The sequence below is a fragment of the Stegostoma tigrinum genome, chromosome 22 (assembly GCF_030684315.1).
Source record: "Stegostoma tigrinum isolate sSteTig4 chromosome 22, sSteTig4.hap1, whole genome shotgun sequence".
Taxonomy (NCBI): Eukaryota; Metazoa; Chordata; class Chondrichthyes; order Orectolobiformes; family Stegostomatidae; genus Stegostoma; species Stegostoma tigrinum.
In genome coordinates, this window is record NC_081375.1 from 12,291,311 (window position 1) to 12,312,362 (window position 21,052).

Sequence of the window (21,052 nt, forward strand, 5' to 3'; positions counted from 1 at the left end):
TTGGGCTTTGACCAGATGCCCCGAAGGAGATGGAGTGGGGGAGGGGGAAAATGCTGGGACCATGCTCTCAGACAGGAGGGGTTTGGGGCAGATGGAGTTGTTGGAAATAACAGTCCCCACCCTGATATTTTGGGAGTATGTTGAGCCTCTGATGTTGCAGTATGGGGATATTCGCCCGTTGGTGCAAAGGCAGCTTTAGTGAAGATGGGTACAGCTCCACTGCTGGGTTAATCCTGGGCATGTCCTCACTACATCCCTATGAAAGGAATGGCGTAGGCAGGGTGGACCCTGCCTCCCTTCAGAGTTACGCCAGTCTCCTGCAAACAGGCTGCTTACCACTGTTGGCTCCTCCAAAAGGTTCATGTCATACCCGCTTAACGCTGCCACAAACAACACCGCCCTCATGTCCTCAAAGCAGCCAATCCACTTCCTCCGCTCTGTCCGCTGGCCTCCAACATCATACAGCCTAGAAACCACAAGGAGCAAACATTGTTATTGCAGGAATTTTATCCCCACCAACCCTCCAATCTCCCAGATACCCCTTTCCACAGCTCACTGCTTACCCATTGCTTAGAAAGGGACATGAGGAAAAATCCACCTCTCGAGACATCAGAGATTCCAACCCTCTCCAACTGACCTGGAGTCTCCAGGAAGTCCAGATTAATCTAGAAGGTAAAGGTGCCATAGTTTCACCAGACCCTAGCGGAACAGGGGCTCAGTGGTCAGCATTGCTGCCTCACAGCGCCAGGGACCTGGGTTCGATCCCACACTCGGGCGATTGTGCACACTCTGCACAGACATTCTCCCCACCTCTGTGTGGCTCCCCTCTCGGTGCTCCGGTTTCCTCCCACAGTCCAAAGATGTGCAAGTTATATGGATTGGCCATGGGAAACGCAGGGTTATAGGGTAGGGAGCTGCTATGGGTGGGGTGCTCTCCAGAGAGTCAGCATGGGCTTGATGGGATGAATGGTCGTATGGATTCTATACGGATGTTCTCTCTTCAGAGTGAGAACCTGAGGGTCTCCAGGCCTCAGATGAGGGGCAAGGTTGAGAAGGACAGTCCTTCCTTGTAACTTCAGCCAGGGTGGGAATTAAACCCATGCTGTTAACACCAGAAACCAGCAGTCCAGCCAAATGAGTTAACATCTCCATGATCCTGAGATCAGGAAAAAAAATCACAAGGAAGGAACAAGTGTCTTCCTTACAAGAAGGATATTTGGATGTCACTTACTGGTTATAAAATGGCTGTTTAACTGTTGGTCAAGAATATTCCAATCAAATAATGTGTCAGCTTTCTGATTGGCTTAGGAAGACAGGACACAGTGGGTAGACAAATCAGATGACCAACGGATGGCGGTCAAAGGCGTTTGGTGTAAGAAGCCTGTGACGAACTCTTCAGGAATACAGCCGACCGGAACTAACAACACCAAGTTCCTCATCCAGTGGGGAAGCTTAAGGATGAGACGAGGTCAAGAACCATGAAAGCCAAATCAGGATTGTGGTAAGCTTCCTGCTCTCCTACCTTTCAGTCTTTCCGAGCTCCTCCAGCCCCTACCACCTTCCAAGGTGGCTGCACACCGTCAAAACCTAACCCTCCTGCCATTGGTCACCTGAACCCACCCCTACAACAATGAGAAAGAGGAGAAAGTGCTTTGTTACCGAATTGATCGTGAGGAGTTTAAAACAGAAGTTGAAAAATACAATTCTTAATGCTTTTCCTCCGGATGATTCCAGAATCATCCTGGAGATTCTTCAATTCCTGAAGACCTCAGCATAATTCCTCCAGATTTAGCTCTCTAATAGCATTTTGAATTTCCATCATTTGTGTCATTAGCTGCCTGGGACCTAAAGCTCTGGAATTCACTTTCTAAATCTTTCTGCCCGAGTTCAATTCCACCCTTGGGCGACTGAATGTGTGGAGTTTGCACATTCTCCCTGTATCTGCGTGGGCTTCCTCCAGGTGCTCTGGTTTCCTCCCATAGTCCAAAAATGCGCAGACCAGGTGGATCAGCCATGCTAAATTGTCCGTAGTGTTCAGGGGTGTGTGGGTTATAGGGGGATGGGTCTGAGCAGGATATATCATGGGACAGTGTGGACTTGTTGGGCCGAAGGGCCTGTTTCCACACTGTAGGGAATCCAATCTAATCTAATCTAGGATGCGGCTGAGGTGGTATTGGAAGATCCAACAGACATTTATTACAGCTCACAAATGAGTACAGACTGAATTTATTTACACATATAATCACTGCATTTATATAGACAGCTATGCACTGTATTTCGATGCCTGGTGATCGTTAAGGCATTTGGTTACAAAAAGAGCAGGACACTTCTTGTAGAGTGTCATATTTTAAATGGCCTGTGTTCAGATGGAGTCTGAGACATTGAGATGCTCAGTCCACATGATGTGATGTAGGAATGGGTTCATGAGCATGTCTCAAAAGGTAGACCTGACATACAAAGTGACTGACACACTGATTGCCTGGTCCTGATGCCTCCTCCTTTGACATTCAGTAAATTTCTATCCAGTAACTGTCCTATGAAGCTCCTTGGAGCAGTTCACTCGGTAACAGAAATACAAGCTGCTGCTTGAACTACTCAGTTTGCCCTCCGCTTGACCATGTTGTAGGACACTTGCCGTAACCACATCCCACCCACTGTGCCTGGCCTCACCACAAATATTAAGCAGGCTGTCCTCTCCCATGTGCTAATTGCCCGAACCACCATGGTTTCAGGGGCACTTTCCTGCTCTCACTATCCTGTTGGATCCGTCTTTCCCATCTAGTCCCTGAAGACAACAGTGTGTGTGCAGTGCAGGAAGGGAGGTGGAGCGTTGTGTACTTCTGTCTCACAATCGGTGGCTACATTAACAAGCAAATATACTGCAGAAGTCACTGGCTGGAACATTACAAATTGAGGCCCCACTATCATTTCCTTTGTGTGAGTGATGAGAAGTCATTACTCTACATAGAGATTTGCCAAACATTCATAAAGGAATCAGTGTCATTAGCAAGAGCCATGCTGATAACTGGAACATTAAGGTATAGTATTAGAATCATTTATCAGTAACCAGCACAGGCTGCACACGATTATCAGCTCCAGGCTGACGGAGTGCCCTTTCTTTTTCTTCTACCAACTCCACGGTCACTGTATAAAAACCCGAAAGTACCGCCAATGCTGTAAATCAGGAACAAAAACAAAGTTGCTGGAGAAGCTCAGCAGGGTCTGCCAGTTCATTCTACAAACGCACCACCCTCTCTGTGGAAAAGTTGCCCCTTTTTAAAATCACTCCCTTTCCAACTCGAGCTTCTGGTTTTGAACTTCCCTACCCTAGAGAAAACACCTTTGATATTCATCTTATCTATGCCGCTTTTGATTTTATAAGCCTTCACAAAGTGACTCTTCATGGTCCAGTGAAAATACAACCCACCCCAGCCCATCCAGCCTCTCCATATAACTCAAACCCTCCCGTCCCAGTAAATCTTTTCCGCACCCTCTCATATTTCACAGCATCCTTCCTGTAGTGGGGTGACCAGAATTGTGTGCAGTACTCCAAGAGCAGCCTCACCAAAGTCTTGGACAGACGCAACATGACGTCCTCACCTTCCATTCTCAACGGTGTGAGCACTGAAGGCAAGTATGGTGAGACCAAGTCTGGACCCTCCCTGTGCCACACCAAGGGAGTGCTGCACCGTCAACGGCAGCTACTTCTGGCTGACAGTTTTCTCCAGTGGAGCCTTCCCAGGATTTGAACACTCCACAACATTTGCTATCCTGGCTCGTTCACCAAGAATGCCCTCTTGCACAGGGGCGCGTTGGGGGTCTAACAGTGGAGAAATTGCAGGAACATTTTAACAACCTGTTGAGTCTAACCCCAACCTTTTGCTCACCCCATCCCCAGAACCATGTACAGCACCGTGACTGAGAAGCCCAGCAACCTCAACCTTAAACATTCTCAAACAATGAGCTACCACAGTCCTGTGTGGTCGAGAATTCCAAAGATTCACAACTTTGAGTAAAATAGTTTCCCCATATCCTCCAAAGAAATGGGGCCTCTGACTTTGTGTAACATCTCTAGGAGCATCTCAAAGAGTATTATTTGTAGCAAGCTACAGTTTGAGGGTAGGCAAACAAAAAGGTTTGCGAAAGGAGTACGATTTGAGGAGAGACATACAGACAGTCAGAGACAGAGAGGGACAGAGTCAGACAGATGGGGTCGATTCTGCCCTCGGGCAACTGTCTGAGAGGAGTTTGCACATTCCCCTCTTGACTGTGTGGATCTCCTCTGGCTTCCTCCCACAGTCCAAAGATGTGCAGGTTAGGTGGATTGGTCATGCAGCGTGCTGCTTAGGTGGGTTAGCCATGGGAAATGTAGAATTACGGGGATAGGGCGGGGTCCTGTTTGAAGGGTAGGTGAGACTCGATAGGCCAAATGGCCTACTTCCACATGGTAGGGATTCTATGGTTCTATGATAAGAAATGGAGAGTTTCAGGGAGGATATCTGAGAGTTTAGTTCAGAGGCAGCTGAACACATGACACAGAAGCAGAATCTGCCTAAAAGATATCCAGAAACGTTCATGAATATTTGTAGCTGCTGCCGAAACAAACTACATTTCAACATGTCCTGAAACTATTCCAAACAAAACAAACACATCAGATAAAACACCCCAGGAATCCTATCGCAAGTTAGCAGAGGAAAGCAGACCATTGTAATTCACCGCGGGGACCCAGGGGAAATTTTCATTTTAAATTAGGAAATGAGCACGAAGAAGCTTAGAGCAGCCAGGACCACCTTTGGCTCATTAGCACAGGATTACATGAGAAGACCGGGGTGGGGGGGGGGGGGGGGTGGGGGGGGGGGGGGGGGGGGGGAGGGGTGCGCAGGAGGAAAGAACTATAATTTTCAGTGTTGATATTAATGTGATTTGGTTGGTGTCACACAATTGTTTTGGCAATTAAAAGCTTAGAGGATCCCCTTTATCTCCCAGCAGTTGAATACTCCCTATATAATTGGGATCACACTAATGTGCAAACAATCACAATGAATCAAAACATGGGCTTGAACCAGATCCCACGTTTCAACAGGATCATGGCTAATTGTCTACCTCAACCCCACTTTCCTGCATTAACCCCTTTCCTTCGAATATCCAAAAAGCTACCGATTGCAGCCTCAGCGATGAAGCATCCATGACTCTCCAGGGTAGACAATTCCAAAGACTCTCAACTAAGATAACGAATTTTGAGAAGATTTGTAGCTCAGGTTGAGGTTCTGGATGTGAGTTTGCTCGCTGAGTGGGAAGGTTCATTTTTCAGATGTTTCGTCACCATTCTAGCTAACATCAGTGAGCCTCTAATGAAGTGCTGGTGTTATGTCCCGCTTTCTGTTTAGGTTTCCTTGGGTTGGTGATGTCATTTCCTGCATTGGTGATGTCATTTCCTGTTCTTTTTCTCAGGGGATGGTAGATTGGCTCCAAATCAATGTGTTTGTTGATGGAGTTCCGGTTGGAATGCCATGCTGCTAGGAATTCTTGTGCGTGTCTCTGTTTGGCTTGTCCTAGGACGGATGTGTTGTCCCAATCAAAGTGGTGTCCTTCCTTATCTGTATATAAGGATACGAGTGATAGTGGGTCATGTCGTTTTGTGGCTAGTTGATGTTCATGTATCCTGGTGGCCAGCTTTCTGCCTGTTTGTCCAATGTAGTGTTTGTCACAGTTCTTGCAAGGTATTTTGTACGAACCTTCCAGCTCAGCGAGCAAACTCACATCCATAAGATAACAAAGTGTGAAGCTGGATGAACACAGCAGGCCAAGCAGCACCTCAGGAGCTCAAAAGCTGACATTTTGGGTCTGGTCTCTTCATCAGAAAAGGGGGATGGGGAGAGGATTCTGAAATAAATAGGGAGAGAGGGGGAGGCAGACTGAAGATGGATACAGGAGAGAATAGGTGGAGAGGAGAGTATGGGTGGGGAGGTAGGGAGGGGATAGGTCAGTCTGGGGAAGATGGACAGGTCAAGGGGGCAGGATGAGGTTAGTAGGTAGGAAATGGAGGTACAGCTTGAGGTGGGAGGAGGGAATAGGTGAGAGGAAGAACAGGTTAGGGAGGCGGGGGACGAGCTGGGCTGGCTTTGGGATACAGTGGGGGGAGGGGAGATTTTGAAGCTGGTGAAATCCACATCGATATCATTGGGCTGCAGGGTTCCCAAGCGGAATACGAGTTGCTGTTCCTGCAACTTTCGGGTGGCATCATTGTGGCACTGCAGGTGGCCCAGGATGAACATGTCGTCTGAGGAATGGGAGGGGGAGTTGAAATGGTTCGCGACTGGGAGGTGCAGTTGTTTAGTGCGAACCGAGCGGAGGTGTTCTGCAAAGCAGTCCCCAAGCCTCCGCTTGGTTTCCCCAATGTAGAGGAAGCCATGCCGTGTACAGTGGATGCAGTATACCACATTGGCAGACGTGCAGGTGAACATCTGCTTGATGTGGAAAGTCATCTTGGGGCCTGGGATAGGGGTGAGGGAGGTGGTGTGGGGGCAAGTGTAGCATTTCCTGCTGTTGCAGGGGAAGGTGCTGGGTGTGGTGGGGCTGCAGGGGAGTGTGGAGCGGACAAGGGAGTCCCGGAGAGAGTGGTCTCTCCGGATGGCAGACAAGGGTGGGGATGGAAAAATGCCTTAGGTGGTGGGGTCGGATTGTAGATGGTCGAAGTGTCGGAGGATGATGAGTTGTATCCGGAGGTTGGTGGGGTGGTGTGTGAGGGCTAGGGGGATTCTCTTGGGGTGGTTATTGCGAAGGTGGGGTGAGGGATGAGGTGCTTCTTCTCTATCCATCTTCAGTCCGCCTCCCCCTCTCTCCCTACTTATTTCAGAATCCTCTCCCCATCCCCCTTTTCTGATGAAGGATTGAGGCCTGAAACGTCAACTTTTGTGCCCCTGAGATGCTGCATGGCCTGCTGTGTTCATCCAGCTCCACACTTTGACATCTTGGGATTCTCCAGCATCTGCAGTTCCCATTATCACTGATTTCAAAGACTCGCAACTGTCTCCTTTTGCCACATTCCTAGACCCTTTAGTGTGTGTGTGTGTGTGTGTGTGTGTGTGTGTGTGTGTGTGTGTGTGTGTGTGTGTGTGTGTGTGTGTGTCTGTCTGTCTGTGTGTGTGTTACCGTCAGCAACAGGGAAGCATCTTTCACCCCCACCTGGGTATCTCGTCAAGCCCCTTAAGAAATTTTAAAATCACTTCTCGTTCTTCTAAACGCTCAGGATCGCCACAGGGTGGAAACAGGCTTTTCGGCCCATCAAGCTCACGCCGACCCTCCAAAGAGCACCCTACCCAGAATGTGGGAGGAAACCAGAGCACCCAGGGGAAGATCTCACAGACACAGGGAGAATGTGCAAACTCCACATAGACAGAGGGTGGAATTGAATCCAGGTCCCTGGTGTTGCTAGGCAACAGTGATAACCACCGAGCCACCGTGCTGCCTTAAACTTAAGGAACATAAGCAGAGTCTTTTCTGTGTTTCTGGATAGTTGGCATTTTGAAATATTGGGGAGTTGAGGGCAATGGGGAGCTGAGTCAAAAGGGCATTGAGGCCTGGGGCAGATGTGCCCCTCCCCACATACTTGGTGAGGTTGGCCCGAGAGGTGCACGACATCACATCCCAGCGACTTGTTTGCCTTTAGTCCAAATCGTTTGTGAAATACTTTGTCCCTCTTCATGGGAAAAGGGCAGGAAAATGGTGTCGAGGATTAACAGATCTGCCATGATTTCGCTGAGTGGCAGCGCAGACTTCGTGGGCTGAATGACCTGCTTCTGCTCCTCTCTCATGGTCACTGGTCAAAGCAACCAAAGGGATTTGGGGTGGGGGGGGTAGCTTCTAGAGAGGGGAGGAAGTTGAATATTTTGTACTGTCTACTTGTCTTGGGACAGGAGGAGGAGCATCATTCTGAAGTTCCTCTTTGGTGATGAAGCATGGCGTAGGGGTATTTTCCATGGTTGGCATGAAAGTCTCAGTGGAAGCAGCTGAAGGGATTTTTTCCTGTTCTGTGCAGTCTTTAAACACTTCAGTCCATAAAAAGACAAAATCGCAGCAGGGAAACCGAACAAGATAAAACGTGACCGCCTGCCCCATTATGAAAGTCTCACAGTCCTTTCACAGAGAGGCCAGTTCTGCACAATCCTTCATTCCAATCCGATGGCACGCCTCACAACATATGAGTCACTCGAGCACACGCAAAGAGATTTACCGGACTGACACCAAGGGCAAGGGGGACCCTCGCATGCTTGGAAAGATCTGAGAAGCTGAAGGGAAAGGTTGATCAGAGTCACTCAAAATGACACGTGGCTCTGATCAGAACAGCTTGGAGAAACTGGTTTCCACTGACAGGATGGTTAGTAACCAGAGGATTTTAAAACATCCTGGGGAAGCGAGAGGGAAAAGATGAAAACTCATGTAGTGAAATACTGCAATCACAAAAACGCTGCTTGAAATAGCAGAGCAGCTCCATGGAGGAGATTTTCAAAAACAAAACTCCTGGACAACTATCTGAAAGGGCAAACTTTGCAAGGGAAAGGAGAGAAGAATGGGACCTACAGTTTCCAGTCCTTCCAACGTGACTACACACGGCTGAATGACAAGCTTGTGTATTGTAATATGAATTACATCAATTCCCTATGTATTTCAGTCAGAATCAAATAGATACAATAGTCTTTCCCCCCTCTGGTAGTCTGAAGTACTATCAAGATTCTGAGGGTGTTCTCATGCAGGAAGATGGGTCTGCTGATTGCTAAATAATATGCCCTCGCTCTTTTATGGATTAGCACAGATGCAAAACCATTTTAAATATTTCATGCTCAGGGGCTTCTACTACTGCTTCATTATCCCTTCATAAAAAGGAACAAAATGCTTGACTAAATGCTCATTTAAACTGATTGTCACCTGAAGCATTTCACATCAGAGAGCAATTTAATGACGCCATTGCTGACTGTCGGTGATAAAGAGCAATCAAGATTTTCTCTTCAAAATATCATTGACACAGACAATTTTCTCAATATAAACTATTTAAGTCTCTCTTTTAATGGATCACTATTAGCTACATACTAGCCACTAGAAAATTCACTATTAACACTAGACTATTAACAGCTTTCTACTTAGTAATCAATTACCCTTTTAATTGCTTTTATCTTGTAGTTATCCACAGATCCTAATTAATCTCACTTAATACAAAACAAAAAACTCTTAGTTTTGATCACATCAGGAAAAGTTCCAACTTTTCAGATATTGGCCCAGGAATTCATGCGATCAATTAATGTACAGCAATTAGAGTCATAGAGCTGTACAACTTGGAAACAAACCCTTTGGTCCAACTCATCTATGCTGAACAGATATCCTAAAGCAATCTAGTTCCATTTGCCAGCATTCAGTCCATATCCCTCTAAACACTTCCTATTCATACACCCATCCAGGGATAGTAGGAACTGCTGATGCTGGAGAATCCGAGATAACAAGATGTGGAGCTGGATGAACACAGCAGGCCAAGCAGCAGAGGAGCAGGAAAGTTTGACGTTTCGTGTCGAGACCCTTCTTCAGAAATAGGGGAGGGGAAGAGGGTTGGGATTCTGAAATAAATAGGGAGGAAGGGGGAGGTGGGTAGAAGATGGATAGAGGACAAGATAGGTGGAGAGAGATAGACAGGTCAAAGAGGCGGGGATGGAGCCTGTAGAGGTGAGTATAGGTAGGGAGTTAGGGAGGAGATAGCTCAGTCCAGGGAGGACGGACAGGTCAAGGGGGTGGGAAGAGGCTAGTAGTTAGGAGATGGGGTGGGACTTGAAGTGGGAGGAGGAGATGGGTGGGAGGAAGGACAGGTTAGGGAGGCGGGGACAAGCTGGGCTGATTTTCGGATACAGTTGGGGGACGGGAGATTTTGAAGCTTGTGAAGTCCACATCGATACCATTGGGCTGCAAGGACAGATCTATTCCCTTCCCTCACTCCCCAGCTACACTCACCTTTACTGGCTCCATCCCCGCCTCTTCGACCTGTTTGTCTCCTCTCACCCTATCTTTTCCTTTATCCATCTTCTATCCGCCACCCTCTCTCCCTATATATTTTGGAATCTTCTTCCCCTCCCCCATTCCTGAAGAAGGGTCTAGACCCGAAACGTCAGCTTTTCTGCTCCTCTGATGCTGTTTGGCCTTGTGTGTTCATCCAGCTCTGCACCTTGTTGTCTCATATACCCATCCAGATGCCTTTCAAATGTTATAATAGTATCAGCCTCCACCACTTCCTCTGGGAGCTCATTTCATACACACACCACCCCTGGAGAGAGAAAGTTGCCCCTTAGGTTCCTTTTAAATCTTTCCCCTCTCACCTTAAACCTATGCCCCTCTAGTTTTGGACCCCCCACCCTGGGGGAAAAATACCTTGGCTATTCACCCTATCTGCGCCCTTGACGATTTTATAAACCTCTGTAAGGTCACCCCTCAGTCTCTGAGCCTCCAGAGAAAATAGCCCCCAGCCTATTCAGCCTCTCCCTATAGCTCAACCCCTCAACACTGGCAACATTCTTGTTAAAATTGAAAAATTTACAGCACCCTTCCTATAACAGGGAGATCAGAACTGAACACAGTATTCCAAAAGTGATCTAACCCACATCCTGTACAGCTGCAACATAGAGGCACGCATACTAAACGCCATCTTCACTATCCTGCAACTCCACTTTCAAGGAACTACAAGCCCGCACTCCAAGGTCTCTTTGTTCAGCAACACTCCCCAGGACCTTACCATTTAGTGTACAAGTCCTGCCCTGATTTGTCTTTCCAAAATGCAGCATCTCATATTTATCTAAATTAAACTTCATCTGTCACTCCTTGGCCCATCTGATCAAGATCCTGTTGGAGATTACCAAGATAACTACCTTCACTGTCTCACTACACCTCCAAGTTTGCTGTCACCTGCAAACTTACTAACCATACCTCCTGTATAAACAATTTGGATGTGAATATAGAAGACAGTGGACCCAGCACCAATCCTTTTGGCACACTGCTGGTCAGAGGCCTCCAGTCTGAAAAAGGAACCCACCACGACCCTCTGTCTTCTACCTTTGAGCCAGTTCTGTACCCAAATGTCTAGTTCTCCCTGTATTCCATGTGACCTAACCAGGCTAACCAGTCTACAATGAGGAACCTTGCCGAATGCCTTACTGAAGTCCATATACATCAAATCCACCGCTCTGCCCTCATCAGTCCTCTTTGTTATTTCTTGAAAAAACTCTATTGAGTTGAGACATGATTTCCCACACACAAAGCCATTTGACAATTCCTAATAGGTCTTTGCCTTTCCAAATACATGTAAATGCTGTCCCTCCGAATCCTCTCCAACAACGTACCCACCACAGACATCAGTCTCACCAGTCTGTAGTTCCCTGCCTTTTCCTTACCACCACCCTTAAATAGAAACACCACATGAGCCAACCTTCAGACTTCCAGCACCACACCTGGGACTACTGATGATACAAATATCTCAGCGAGGGGCCCAGCAATCATTTCCCTCGCTTCCCACAGAACTCCAGGCTACATCTAACCATGTCCCAGGGAGTCATCCATTTAACCTATCGTTCTTTGTTTAATCTCCTTGACATGTTGCACTGCAAATTGCTGGAAGCGTGCGAAAGGAACAGCAGGGCAAGAGGGAACAGATCAAGCAACTGAACAATCATGAAATAAACAACAATTGTACAAGGAGTTGTAAGTGAGGATGGATGAACTCAATGTTAAACCATTGATAGAGAAAGAGAAATAAATAGGAGAAAATGAAAATGAAATATTGGATTATGGGGGAACTGATAAATCAGGCAAGAGATGAAGTTTGCTTTTAAAGTTTCCAACAATTAAAACCAGAAAGAACTAGACTCCGAACATGCAATATTGAACTAATTTTCAGTGCCAGCAACGTTAAGTAGCAGTAACTAACATCGGAATAATTAGCATTTAGCACATCACAGAGAAGATGATAGCATAGTGACCCAGATGCTGAGAACCAGCTTGTGTTTGGAGGTAAAAAGAGTGTGTGTGTCAGGGTAGGTGCAGGCAAGAACAGCAAATGCAGCTTTTGGACCACGACTGAAACAGGAGAGAAAAAATGCTGGGAAGCAAGAGCCAGGAGTGAGGCTGAGGGCCTGGTGGGATTGTAGCTGCAAGGTGGGGAGAGAAGTTGGGACAGGGTAAGAGAAAGAATGAAAGAGACAAAGAGAGGCTCTTCCAAGCGTGATGGTCTGCACCTCACCTGATTTGCAAATATGGAATGTCTAGACCCTAAAGCTGCAAGAGTTCAGGCTCTCCTGTCTGGGGAACAATATTGTGAATTCTATCGTAATAAACAGTGTCAATTGTATAATACTGAACAAGATTATTTCATAAAGATGTGTATTCATGCAGATTCATGTCTCAAATGTGTCTGATATATGATGAAATACTTGAGATGCTCTTGCTGCATTAGAATCAAACAATAATTTAACTGCAGACTCACCAGGCCATGAAAAGCATGTTTAAGGTGGTGGCTTTTTGTGTGTCAGCTATTAAGAAAAGTATTGGTTTCTGATTAAGACCCATTGTCTTGTGCCCATTTTAAGTAGATTGTTGTCAATGAAATTGACATCTGGTTCACTAATGTCCTTTAGGGAAGGGAATTGCCATCCTTACCTGATCTGGCCTACATGCGACTCCAGACCCACAGCAATGTGGTTTAATTTTAACTGTCCTCTGGGCAATAAATATTGCCTAACCAGCTAAGCCCACATTCCACGAATGAATTTTTCAAAACTCATCTGGTGTGTTGTGGCTTTAAGACGAACGGAGCGGTGAAAAACTGTTGGAGAAACTGATTTGATTTACCGATTGTCAAGTGCTTTTTGTTCCAATACTTTTCACTGTATTCTGTATAATGTTGCCACTCTCTGGCACCATCTCAAAACACAAAAATAAACCAAAACATTGAATCTAAAAGCAGAAAAACAAACAAATAAAGTCCACAGATGGTGGGAAGGCAAGTACATAAGATAGTAAAGGTTCATGGCATGCTTGCCTTCATTAGAAGGGGCATTGAGTAGAGGGATAGATAAATTATGCTGCAGCTTTATAGAACTTTAGTTAGGCCACACTTGGAATATTGCGTACAGTGCTGGCCGCCAGACTAGTGGAAGGATGTGGATGCTTTGGGGAGGTACAGAAAAAGGTTTACCAGGATGTTGCCTGGTACGGGGCGAGTTTAGCTGTGAAGGAATGTTGGATCGACTGGGTTTGTTTTCACTGGAACACAGGAAGTTGAGGGGCGACCTGATAGAAGTTTGCAAGATTGTGAATGGCATGGATTGAGCGGAAAGTATGAAGCTTTTTTCCCCCCAGGGTGGAGGGGTCAATTACTAGGGCACACAGGTTCAAGGTGTGAGTGGGAAGTTTAATAAAGGTGTGCGAGGCAGATTTTTCACACAAAGGGTGGTGAGTGCCTGGAGCGTGTCGCTAGAGGAGGTGATGGAAGCAGAGACAATAGCAGCTTTCAAGATGCACCTGGATACATGAATAGGAAGGGAGTAGAGGGATATGGATCCTGTAAGTGAAGACAGTTTTACTGTGGAAGTGCAAAATATGTCGGTGCAGGTTTCGAGCGCTGAAGGACCTATATCTGTGCCGTTTTGTTCTTTGTTCAATTTCATAATTCTTCTTGTTTAGTGCTCAGCCACGGTCTTCGGTCTAATTCTGCTTCTGTGGGAGTCCAAATTCCCCCATATAATCAACTCAAATACAGAGGGCATTGTTATTAAGTGGCCCCATCACTGAATGAAGGAGGCAGTAAGATTAAGAAATGAGCCCCTGTAAACCAAAATTTTGCCCTCAGTAGCAACAAAATATCTACGTCGAGCCCTGATAAAAGGAGTCAGCATCAGGATGAGTCAGGCATCAAGATGCTGCTTTTGTGAAGCCAATCAGATCTTTGATGACAACAACACAATTGCCACATTTAGTCAGTCATGCATCGGCTCTCCCCTGAACTTACTGAGATGTTTGCACACGCATTAAAGAGAAGACCATCAACCTCAGTTACTTTGACAGCAATTTCTGTTCCGTTCATTGTTTCCATTCGTAGAGGATTAAATAGTAACATTCCGATGATGATGGATGCTCACGTTTCAGTTCTTCACGTAACCTGGACTACATAAGAACCAGAGTCAGGAGTAGGCCATTCAGCCTCTCAAGAGTGCTCCACCATCCAATATGACCGTGGCTGATCTAATTGCAGCCTCAAATCCACTCTCCATAACTCTTCAACCAGTCAGTAACTGAACATCTGCCCGTCTCCTTTAAGTTTATTTCATGTCCCACCAAGGACTGCACTCTGGGCTAGCGAATTCCACAGATTCATGGCCGTCCGAGAGAAATGGTTTCTTCTCATCCCTGTTTTATGTCTCCTACCCTTTGTCCTAAAACTGTGCCCCCTCATTCTGGGGCAAGTTTCCAATGGAGAATAAAGGAAATGACCTTCCTTGCAAATTATGCCAATTCCCATAGAATGTCACTCTAGACATTTGGCCAACGTGGTCTGGAGCTCCATCATACACAGTGACCTCCTGGAGAAGATACATCAGAGGTCACTAAAAGAGGGATTAGGATTCCCTCCAAATGGTGAGATTATCAGTGGGTTGAGGATGGTTTAGAAATGTGTGAACTAGTTCCTGGGATTGGAAAACATGAAAAGGTTCAGGAAATCTGACAACACAAGGAAAGGGACTTGCGAGTGCTAGTTCAGGATTCTCAAAGTTCACACGCGGGTTCGATTGGTAGTTGTAATAATGGTATTCATTTCGAAATGGCTAATGTATCAGAGCAGAGTGTACTGCTGTAGCTGTACAAACCTCTGATCAGGCAGTATTTGGAATATTGTGAGCTGTTTTTAGCCTGTTATCTAAGGAGGGTTGTGCTGGCCTTGGAGGGGTTCAGAGGCCATTTACAAGAATGATCCTGGGGCTGAAGGGATTGTGGTAGGAGGAGGAGAGGTTGAGTACCCGGTGTCTGAACGCAATGGAGTCGAGAAGGACGAGGGTGGAACCCAAATGAAAAACTTACAGAGAGGTCTGGATAGAGTGGATGTGAAGATACTTTCAGTGGGAAGAGAGTAGGACCTGAGGGGACAACCCTTTAGAACCGAGATGGAAGGAATTTCTTCAGCCAGAGAGTAGAGCGTCAGTGGAACTCATTGCTGCAGAGAGCTGTGGAGGTGAAGTCAATCAGTGTATTTAAGACAGAGATAGCTAAGTTCTTGATTAGTCAGGGGATCAAGGGAGAGGGCAGAAGAACAGGGTTGAGAAACAGATCAGCCTTGATTGAATGGTGGAGCAGAGGCCATGGACCAATTCTGCTTCTATATCATTTGGTTTGATGGTCTCAGGGACATGGCCCAACGAAAGCTCGCATCAAGTGTCAACTTGAAGACAGCTGGACGTCATTCGGTGGCCTTCGGGGCTGGAGAAGAATCACCAACAGAGATAATGGGAACTGCAGATGCTGGAGAATTCCAAGATAATAAAATGTGAGGCTGGATGAACACAGCAGGCCAAGCAGCATCTCAGGAGCACAAAAGCTGACGTTTCGGGCCTGGACCCTTCATCAGAGAGGGGGATGAGGAGAGGGAACTGGAATAAATAGGGAGAGAGGGGGAGGCGGACCGAAGATGGAGAGTAAAGAAGATAGGTGGAGAGAGTATAGGTGGGGAGGTAGGGAGGGGATAGGTCAGTCCAGGGAAGACGGACAGGTCAAGGAGGTGGGATGAGGTTAGTAGGTAGATGGGGGTGCGGCTTGGGGTGGGAGGAAGGGATGGGTGAGAGGAAGAACCGGTTAGGGAGGCAGAGACTGGTTTTTGGGATGCAGTGGGTGGGGGGGGGGGGGGGGGGAAGAGCTGGGCTGGTTGTGTGGTGCAGTGGGGGGAGGGGACGAACTGGGCTGGTTTAGGGATGCAGTAGGGGAAGGGGAGATTTTGAAACTGGTGAAGTCCACATTGATACCATATGGCTGCAGGGTTCCCAGGCGGAATATGAGTTGCTGTTCCTGCAACCTTCGGGTGGCATCATTGTGGCAGTGCAGGAGGCCCATGATGGACATGTCATCTAGAGAATGGGAGGGGGAGTGGAAATGGTTTGCGACTGGGAGGTGCAGTTGTTTGTTGCGAACTGAGCGGAGGTGTTCTGCAAAGCGGTCCCCAAGCCTCCGCTTGGTTTCCCCAATGTAGAGGAAGCCGCACCGGGTACAGTGGATGCAGTATACCACATTGGCAGATGTGCAGGTGAACCTCTGCTTAATGTGGAATGTCATCTTGGGGCCTGGGATAGGGGTGAGGGAGGAGGTGTGGGGGCAAGTATAGCATTTCCTGCGGTTGCAGGGGAAGGTGCCGGGTGTGGTGGGGTTGGAGGGCAATGTGGAGCGAACAAGGGAGTCACGGAGAGAGTGATCTCTCCGGAAAGCAGACAGGGGTGGGGATGGAAAAATGTCTTGGGTGGTGGGGTCGGATTGTAAATGGCGAAAGTATCGGAGGATGATGCGTTGTATCCGGAGGTTGGTAGGGTGGTGTGTGAGAACGAGGGGGATCCTCTTAGGGCGGTTGTGGCGGGGGCGGGGTGTGAGGGATGTGTTGCGGGAAATACGGGAGACGCGGTCAAGGGCGTTCTCGATCACTGTGGGGGGGAAAGTTGCTGTCCTTGAAGAACTTGGACATCTGGCACGTGCGGGAGTGGAATGTCTTATCGTGGGAGCAGATGCGGCAGAGGCGGAGGAATTGGGAATAGGGGATGGAATTTTTGCAGGAGGGTGGGTGGGAGGAGGTGTATTCTAGGTAGCTGTGGGAGTCGGTGGGCTTGAAATGGACATCAGTTACAAGCTGGTTGCCTGAGATGGAGACTGAGAGGTCCAGGAAGGTGAGGGATGTGCTGGAGATGGCCCAGGTGAACTGAAGGTTGGGGTGGAAGGTGTTGGTGAAGTGGATGAACTGTTCGAGCTCCTCTGGGGAGCAAGAGGCGGCGCCGATACAGTCATCAATGTACCGGAGGAAGAGGTGGGGTTTGGGGCCTGTGTAGACCCATCGTCTCAGCCTGCTCCTGCCCCACCGAACTCATCTCCACCTATCTGGACTCCATTTTCTCCCCTTTGGTCCAGGAACTCCCCACCTACGTCCGTGACACCACCCACGCCCTCCACCACCTCCAGGACTTACAATTCCCTGGCCCCCAACTCCTCATATTCACCATGGACGTCCAGTCCCTATACACCTGCATTCCGCATGCAGATGGCCTCAAGGCCCTCCGCTTCTTCCTATCCCGCAGGCCCGACCAGTCCCCCTCCACCGACACTCTCATCCGCCTAGCTGAACTTGTCCTCACACTCAACAACTTCTCTTTTGACTCCTCCCACTTCCTACAGACTAAGGGGGTGGCCATGGGCACCCGCATGGGCCCCAGCTATGCCTGCCTCTTTGTAGGTTACGTGGAACAGTCCCTCTTCCGCACCTACACAGGCCCCAAACCCCACCTCTTCCTCAAGGATCACCAACAGCAGTTTTTCACCTAAATTTGTTCACGGCTATTGACCTCTCCAAGGAGGATGAATGAGGAGGTGAAAGGGACAGGGAGAAGATTAATAGCAAGGAGGTAAGCTATTCCATGTCAAGACAGTCGGACGAGTTGGGTGGAGATAACATCCCTGCCCTTTTTGTACATCTGGATGGATTTACATCCAGGTTCAGAAATGCTCGGGCAGACTCTGAACCGTCCACAGCATTCAGGGGGCTAAAGACAGCTTTCATCAATTCAATGCAGCATGCTCTAATAAGCAGAAAGGCTCCCATACATTGCAGGAGCACTAAATAAGCACAGATATTAAATTACAGGGGCAAATATTTCTGATAATTAGTAACAGGCTTCAAGCAGATTGTTTAACAATTAACAGGTTTGAATATAAAACAGATTCATCACCGCCCTCCTCTCTGTCCACCCAGTCCTTGTAAAATAGACAATAAACACAGGTTCACCTGAAGCTGAAATACAGTTCCCATAACATCTCTTGATGCTGAACATAAAATAGAGCCACTAATGTCCCGAGTAGATTACTCTACTATTACCTCCTGTCTGTCTTATCACAGTCTCTCCAATCTTTTATCTATCCACACAATGGTCTGTACCTCTTATTCTCACAGTGATTGCCAAAGATGAGCCAATTGTTGATCCGGTGATCCAACTGGCACTCATCCAGAAAGCAAAACAAACATTCCGCACGCCAATCTCATTCCTGCTGGGCTTATTGCAAATTAGCTGCTGCACTCTCTCAACACACAGAACACAGAACACAGAACACAGAACACAGAACACAGAACACAGAACACAGAACACAGAACACAGAACACAGAACACAGAACACAGAACACAGAACACAGAACACAGAACACAGAACACAGAACACAGAACACAGAACACAGAACACAGAACACAGAACACGACAGCACAGTACAGGCCCTTCGGCCCTCAATGTTTTGCCGACCTGTCATACCGATCTCAAGCCCATCTAACCTACACTATTCCACGTACGTCCATATGCTTATCCAATGACGACTTAAATGTACCTAAAGTTGGCGAATCTACTGCCATTGCAGGCAAAGCGTTCCATTCCCTTGCTACTGAGTAAAGGAACTACCTCTGACATCTGTCCTATACTTTTCACCCCTCAATTTAAAGCTATGCCCCCTCGTGCTCACCGTCACCATCCTAGGAAAAAGGCTCTCCCTATCCACCCTATCGAACCCTCTGGTTATTTTATATGTTTCAATTAAGTCACCTCTCAACCTTCTTCTCTCTAATGAAAACAGCCTCAAGTCCCTCAGCCATTCCTCGTAAGACCTTCCCTCCATACCAGGCAACATCCGAGTAAATCTCCTCTGCACCCTTTCCAAAGCTTCCACATCCTTCTTATAATGCGGTGACCAGAACTGTACGCAATACTCCAAGTGTGGCCGCACCAGAGTTGTGTACAGCTTCACCATAACCTCTTGGTTTCGGAACTCGATCCCTCTATTAATAAAAGCTAAAACACTGTATGCCTTCTTTACAGCCCTGTCAACCTGGGTGGCAACTTTCAAGGATCTGTGTACATGGACACCGAGATCTCTCTGCTCATCTACACTACTAAGAATCTTACCATTAGCCCTGTACTTTGCCTTCCGGTTACTCCTACCAAAGTGCATCACCTCACACTTGTCCGCATTAAACTCCATTTGCCACCTCTCAGCCCAGCTCTGCAGCTTATCTATGTCTCTCTGCAACCTACAGCATCCTTTGTCACTATCCACAACTCCACCGACCTTAGTGTCGTCTGCAAACTTACTAACCGATCCTTCTATGCCCTCATCCAGGTCATTTATAAAAATGACAAACAGCAGTGGACCCACAACCGACCCTTGCGGTACACCACTAGTAACTGGTCTCCAGGATGAACATTTCCCATCCACTACCACCCTCTGTCTTCTTTCAGCAAGCCAATTTCTGATCCAAACTTCTATGTCTCTCACAATTCCATTCCTCCGCATTTTGCACAATAGCCTACTGTGGGGAACCTTATCGAACGCCTTGCTGAAATCCATATACACCTCAGCAACCGGTTTACTCTCATCTACCTGTTTGGTCACCTTCTCAAAGAACTCAATAAGGTTTGTGAGGCATGACCTTCCCTTCACAAGACCGTGCTGACTATCCCTACTCAATTTATTCTTTTCTAGATGATTATAAATCCTATCCCTTATAACCTTTTCCAACACGTTACCAACAACTGAGGTAAGGCTCACTGGTCTATAATTACCAGGGTTGTCTCTACTCCCCTTCTTGAACAGGGGAACCACATTTGCTATCCTCCAGTCATCTGGCACTATTCCTGTAGACAATGTCGAGTTAAAGATCAATGCCAAAGGCTCGGCAATCTCCTCCCTGGCTTCCCAGAGGATCCTAGGATAAATCCCACCTGGCCCAGGGGGCTTATGTATCTTCACCCTCTGAAGGATTTCTAATACCTCTTCCTTGTGAACCTCAATCCCACCTAGTCTAGTAGCCTGTATCTCAGTATCTCACCACATCTTAAAACAAAATTCAATCCTTGCTTTGGGAAACTGTAAAAATTCAAAGTTATCCTTTTCCCCCAAAGTTTTGTCACAGTTGTCCTCCCTGTATTTTCACTGTCTGACTGTCTCATGTCCTTGAACAATCTCTCAGCAAATTCCTACATCCCTTAACATTGCATTTAAAAAACAACGCAGTATTACTGTTGTTAAATTTCCAGCTTGTGTCACCTCTTCTTTGATCTATTTCTTGCCTTTATACTTTTTGATTTAAATAAACATCTTTCTCCCACATTTCACAGTTTTAAAAGAAGGGTATTTTATTCATTGCAGGGCTAAGGCAAATCTCAGGATTTCGAAAAGATCAACTGAGTGAAACTGATGATAATAACATTAATGTACATCTTAGATGGAGTTACACAGTAAGATTTTCATACAAAGCACAGAAACATGCCAGACAGGGGTATCCTGAAGACAACTTCCATCTCTAAATATGGCCAATGCTGAAAAACTGAACCAAACATAGGGGATGCATTGGGTGGCACAGTGGTTAGCACTGCAGCCTCAGTGCCAGGGACCCGGGTTCGATTCCAGCCTCGGGTAACTGTCTGTGTGGAGTTTGCACATTCTCCACGTGTCTGCGGGGGTTTCCTCCCACAATCCAAATATGTGCAGGTTAGGTGGATTGGCCATGCTAAATTGGCTGTAGTGTTCAGGATATGTGGGTTATAGGGGGATGGGTCTGGGTGGGATGCTCCAAGGGGCAGTGTGGGCTCATTGGGCCGAAGGGCCTGTTTTCACACTGTAGGGAATCTAACCACACTCAGTGCTGGAGAAACTCAGCCTCAGTGACAGAGGATCAGAATTAACAATTCAAGTCTTACTGAATGGTGGACCAGGTTCAAGGGGCTGAGTGGTCCCTTCATCCCT

General features: G+C 47.2%; 1 protein-coding gene across 3 annotated transcripts in view; it reads right to left on the reverse strand.

Moving 5' to 3' along the window:
- Positions 1 to 21,052, reverse strand: part of gnav1 (guanine nucleotide binding protein (G protein) alpha v1) — a 118,160-nt gene that overhangs the window by 22,512 nt on the left and 74,596 nt on the right. For all 3 annotated transcript variants that reach the window (XM_048555595.2, XM_048555594.1, XM_048555596.2), the window contains exon 6: positions 337 to 466. In XM_048555595.2, coding sequence (XP_048411552.1) covers positions 337 to 466 — 130 coding nt within the window. The remainder of the gene's footprint in view (positions 1 to 336; positions 467 to 21,052) is intronic.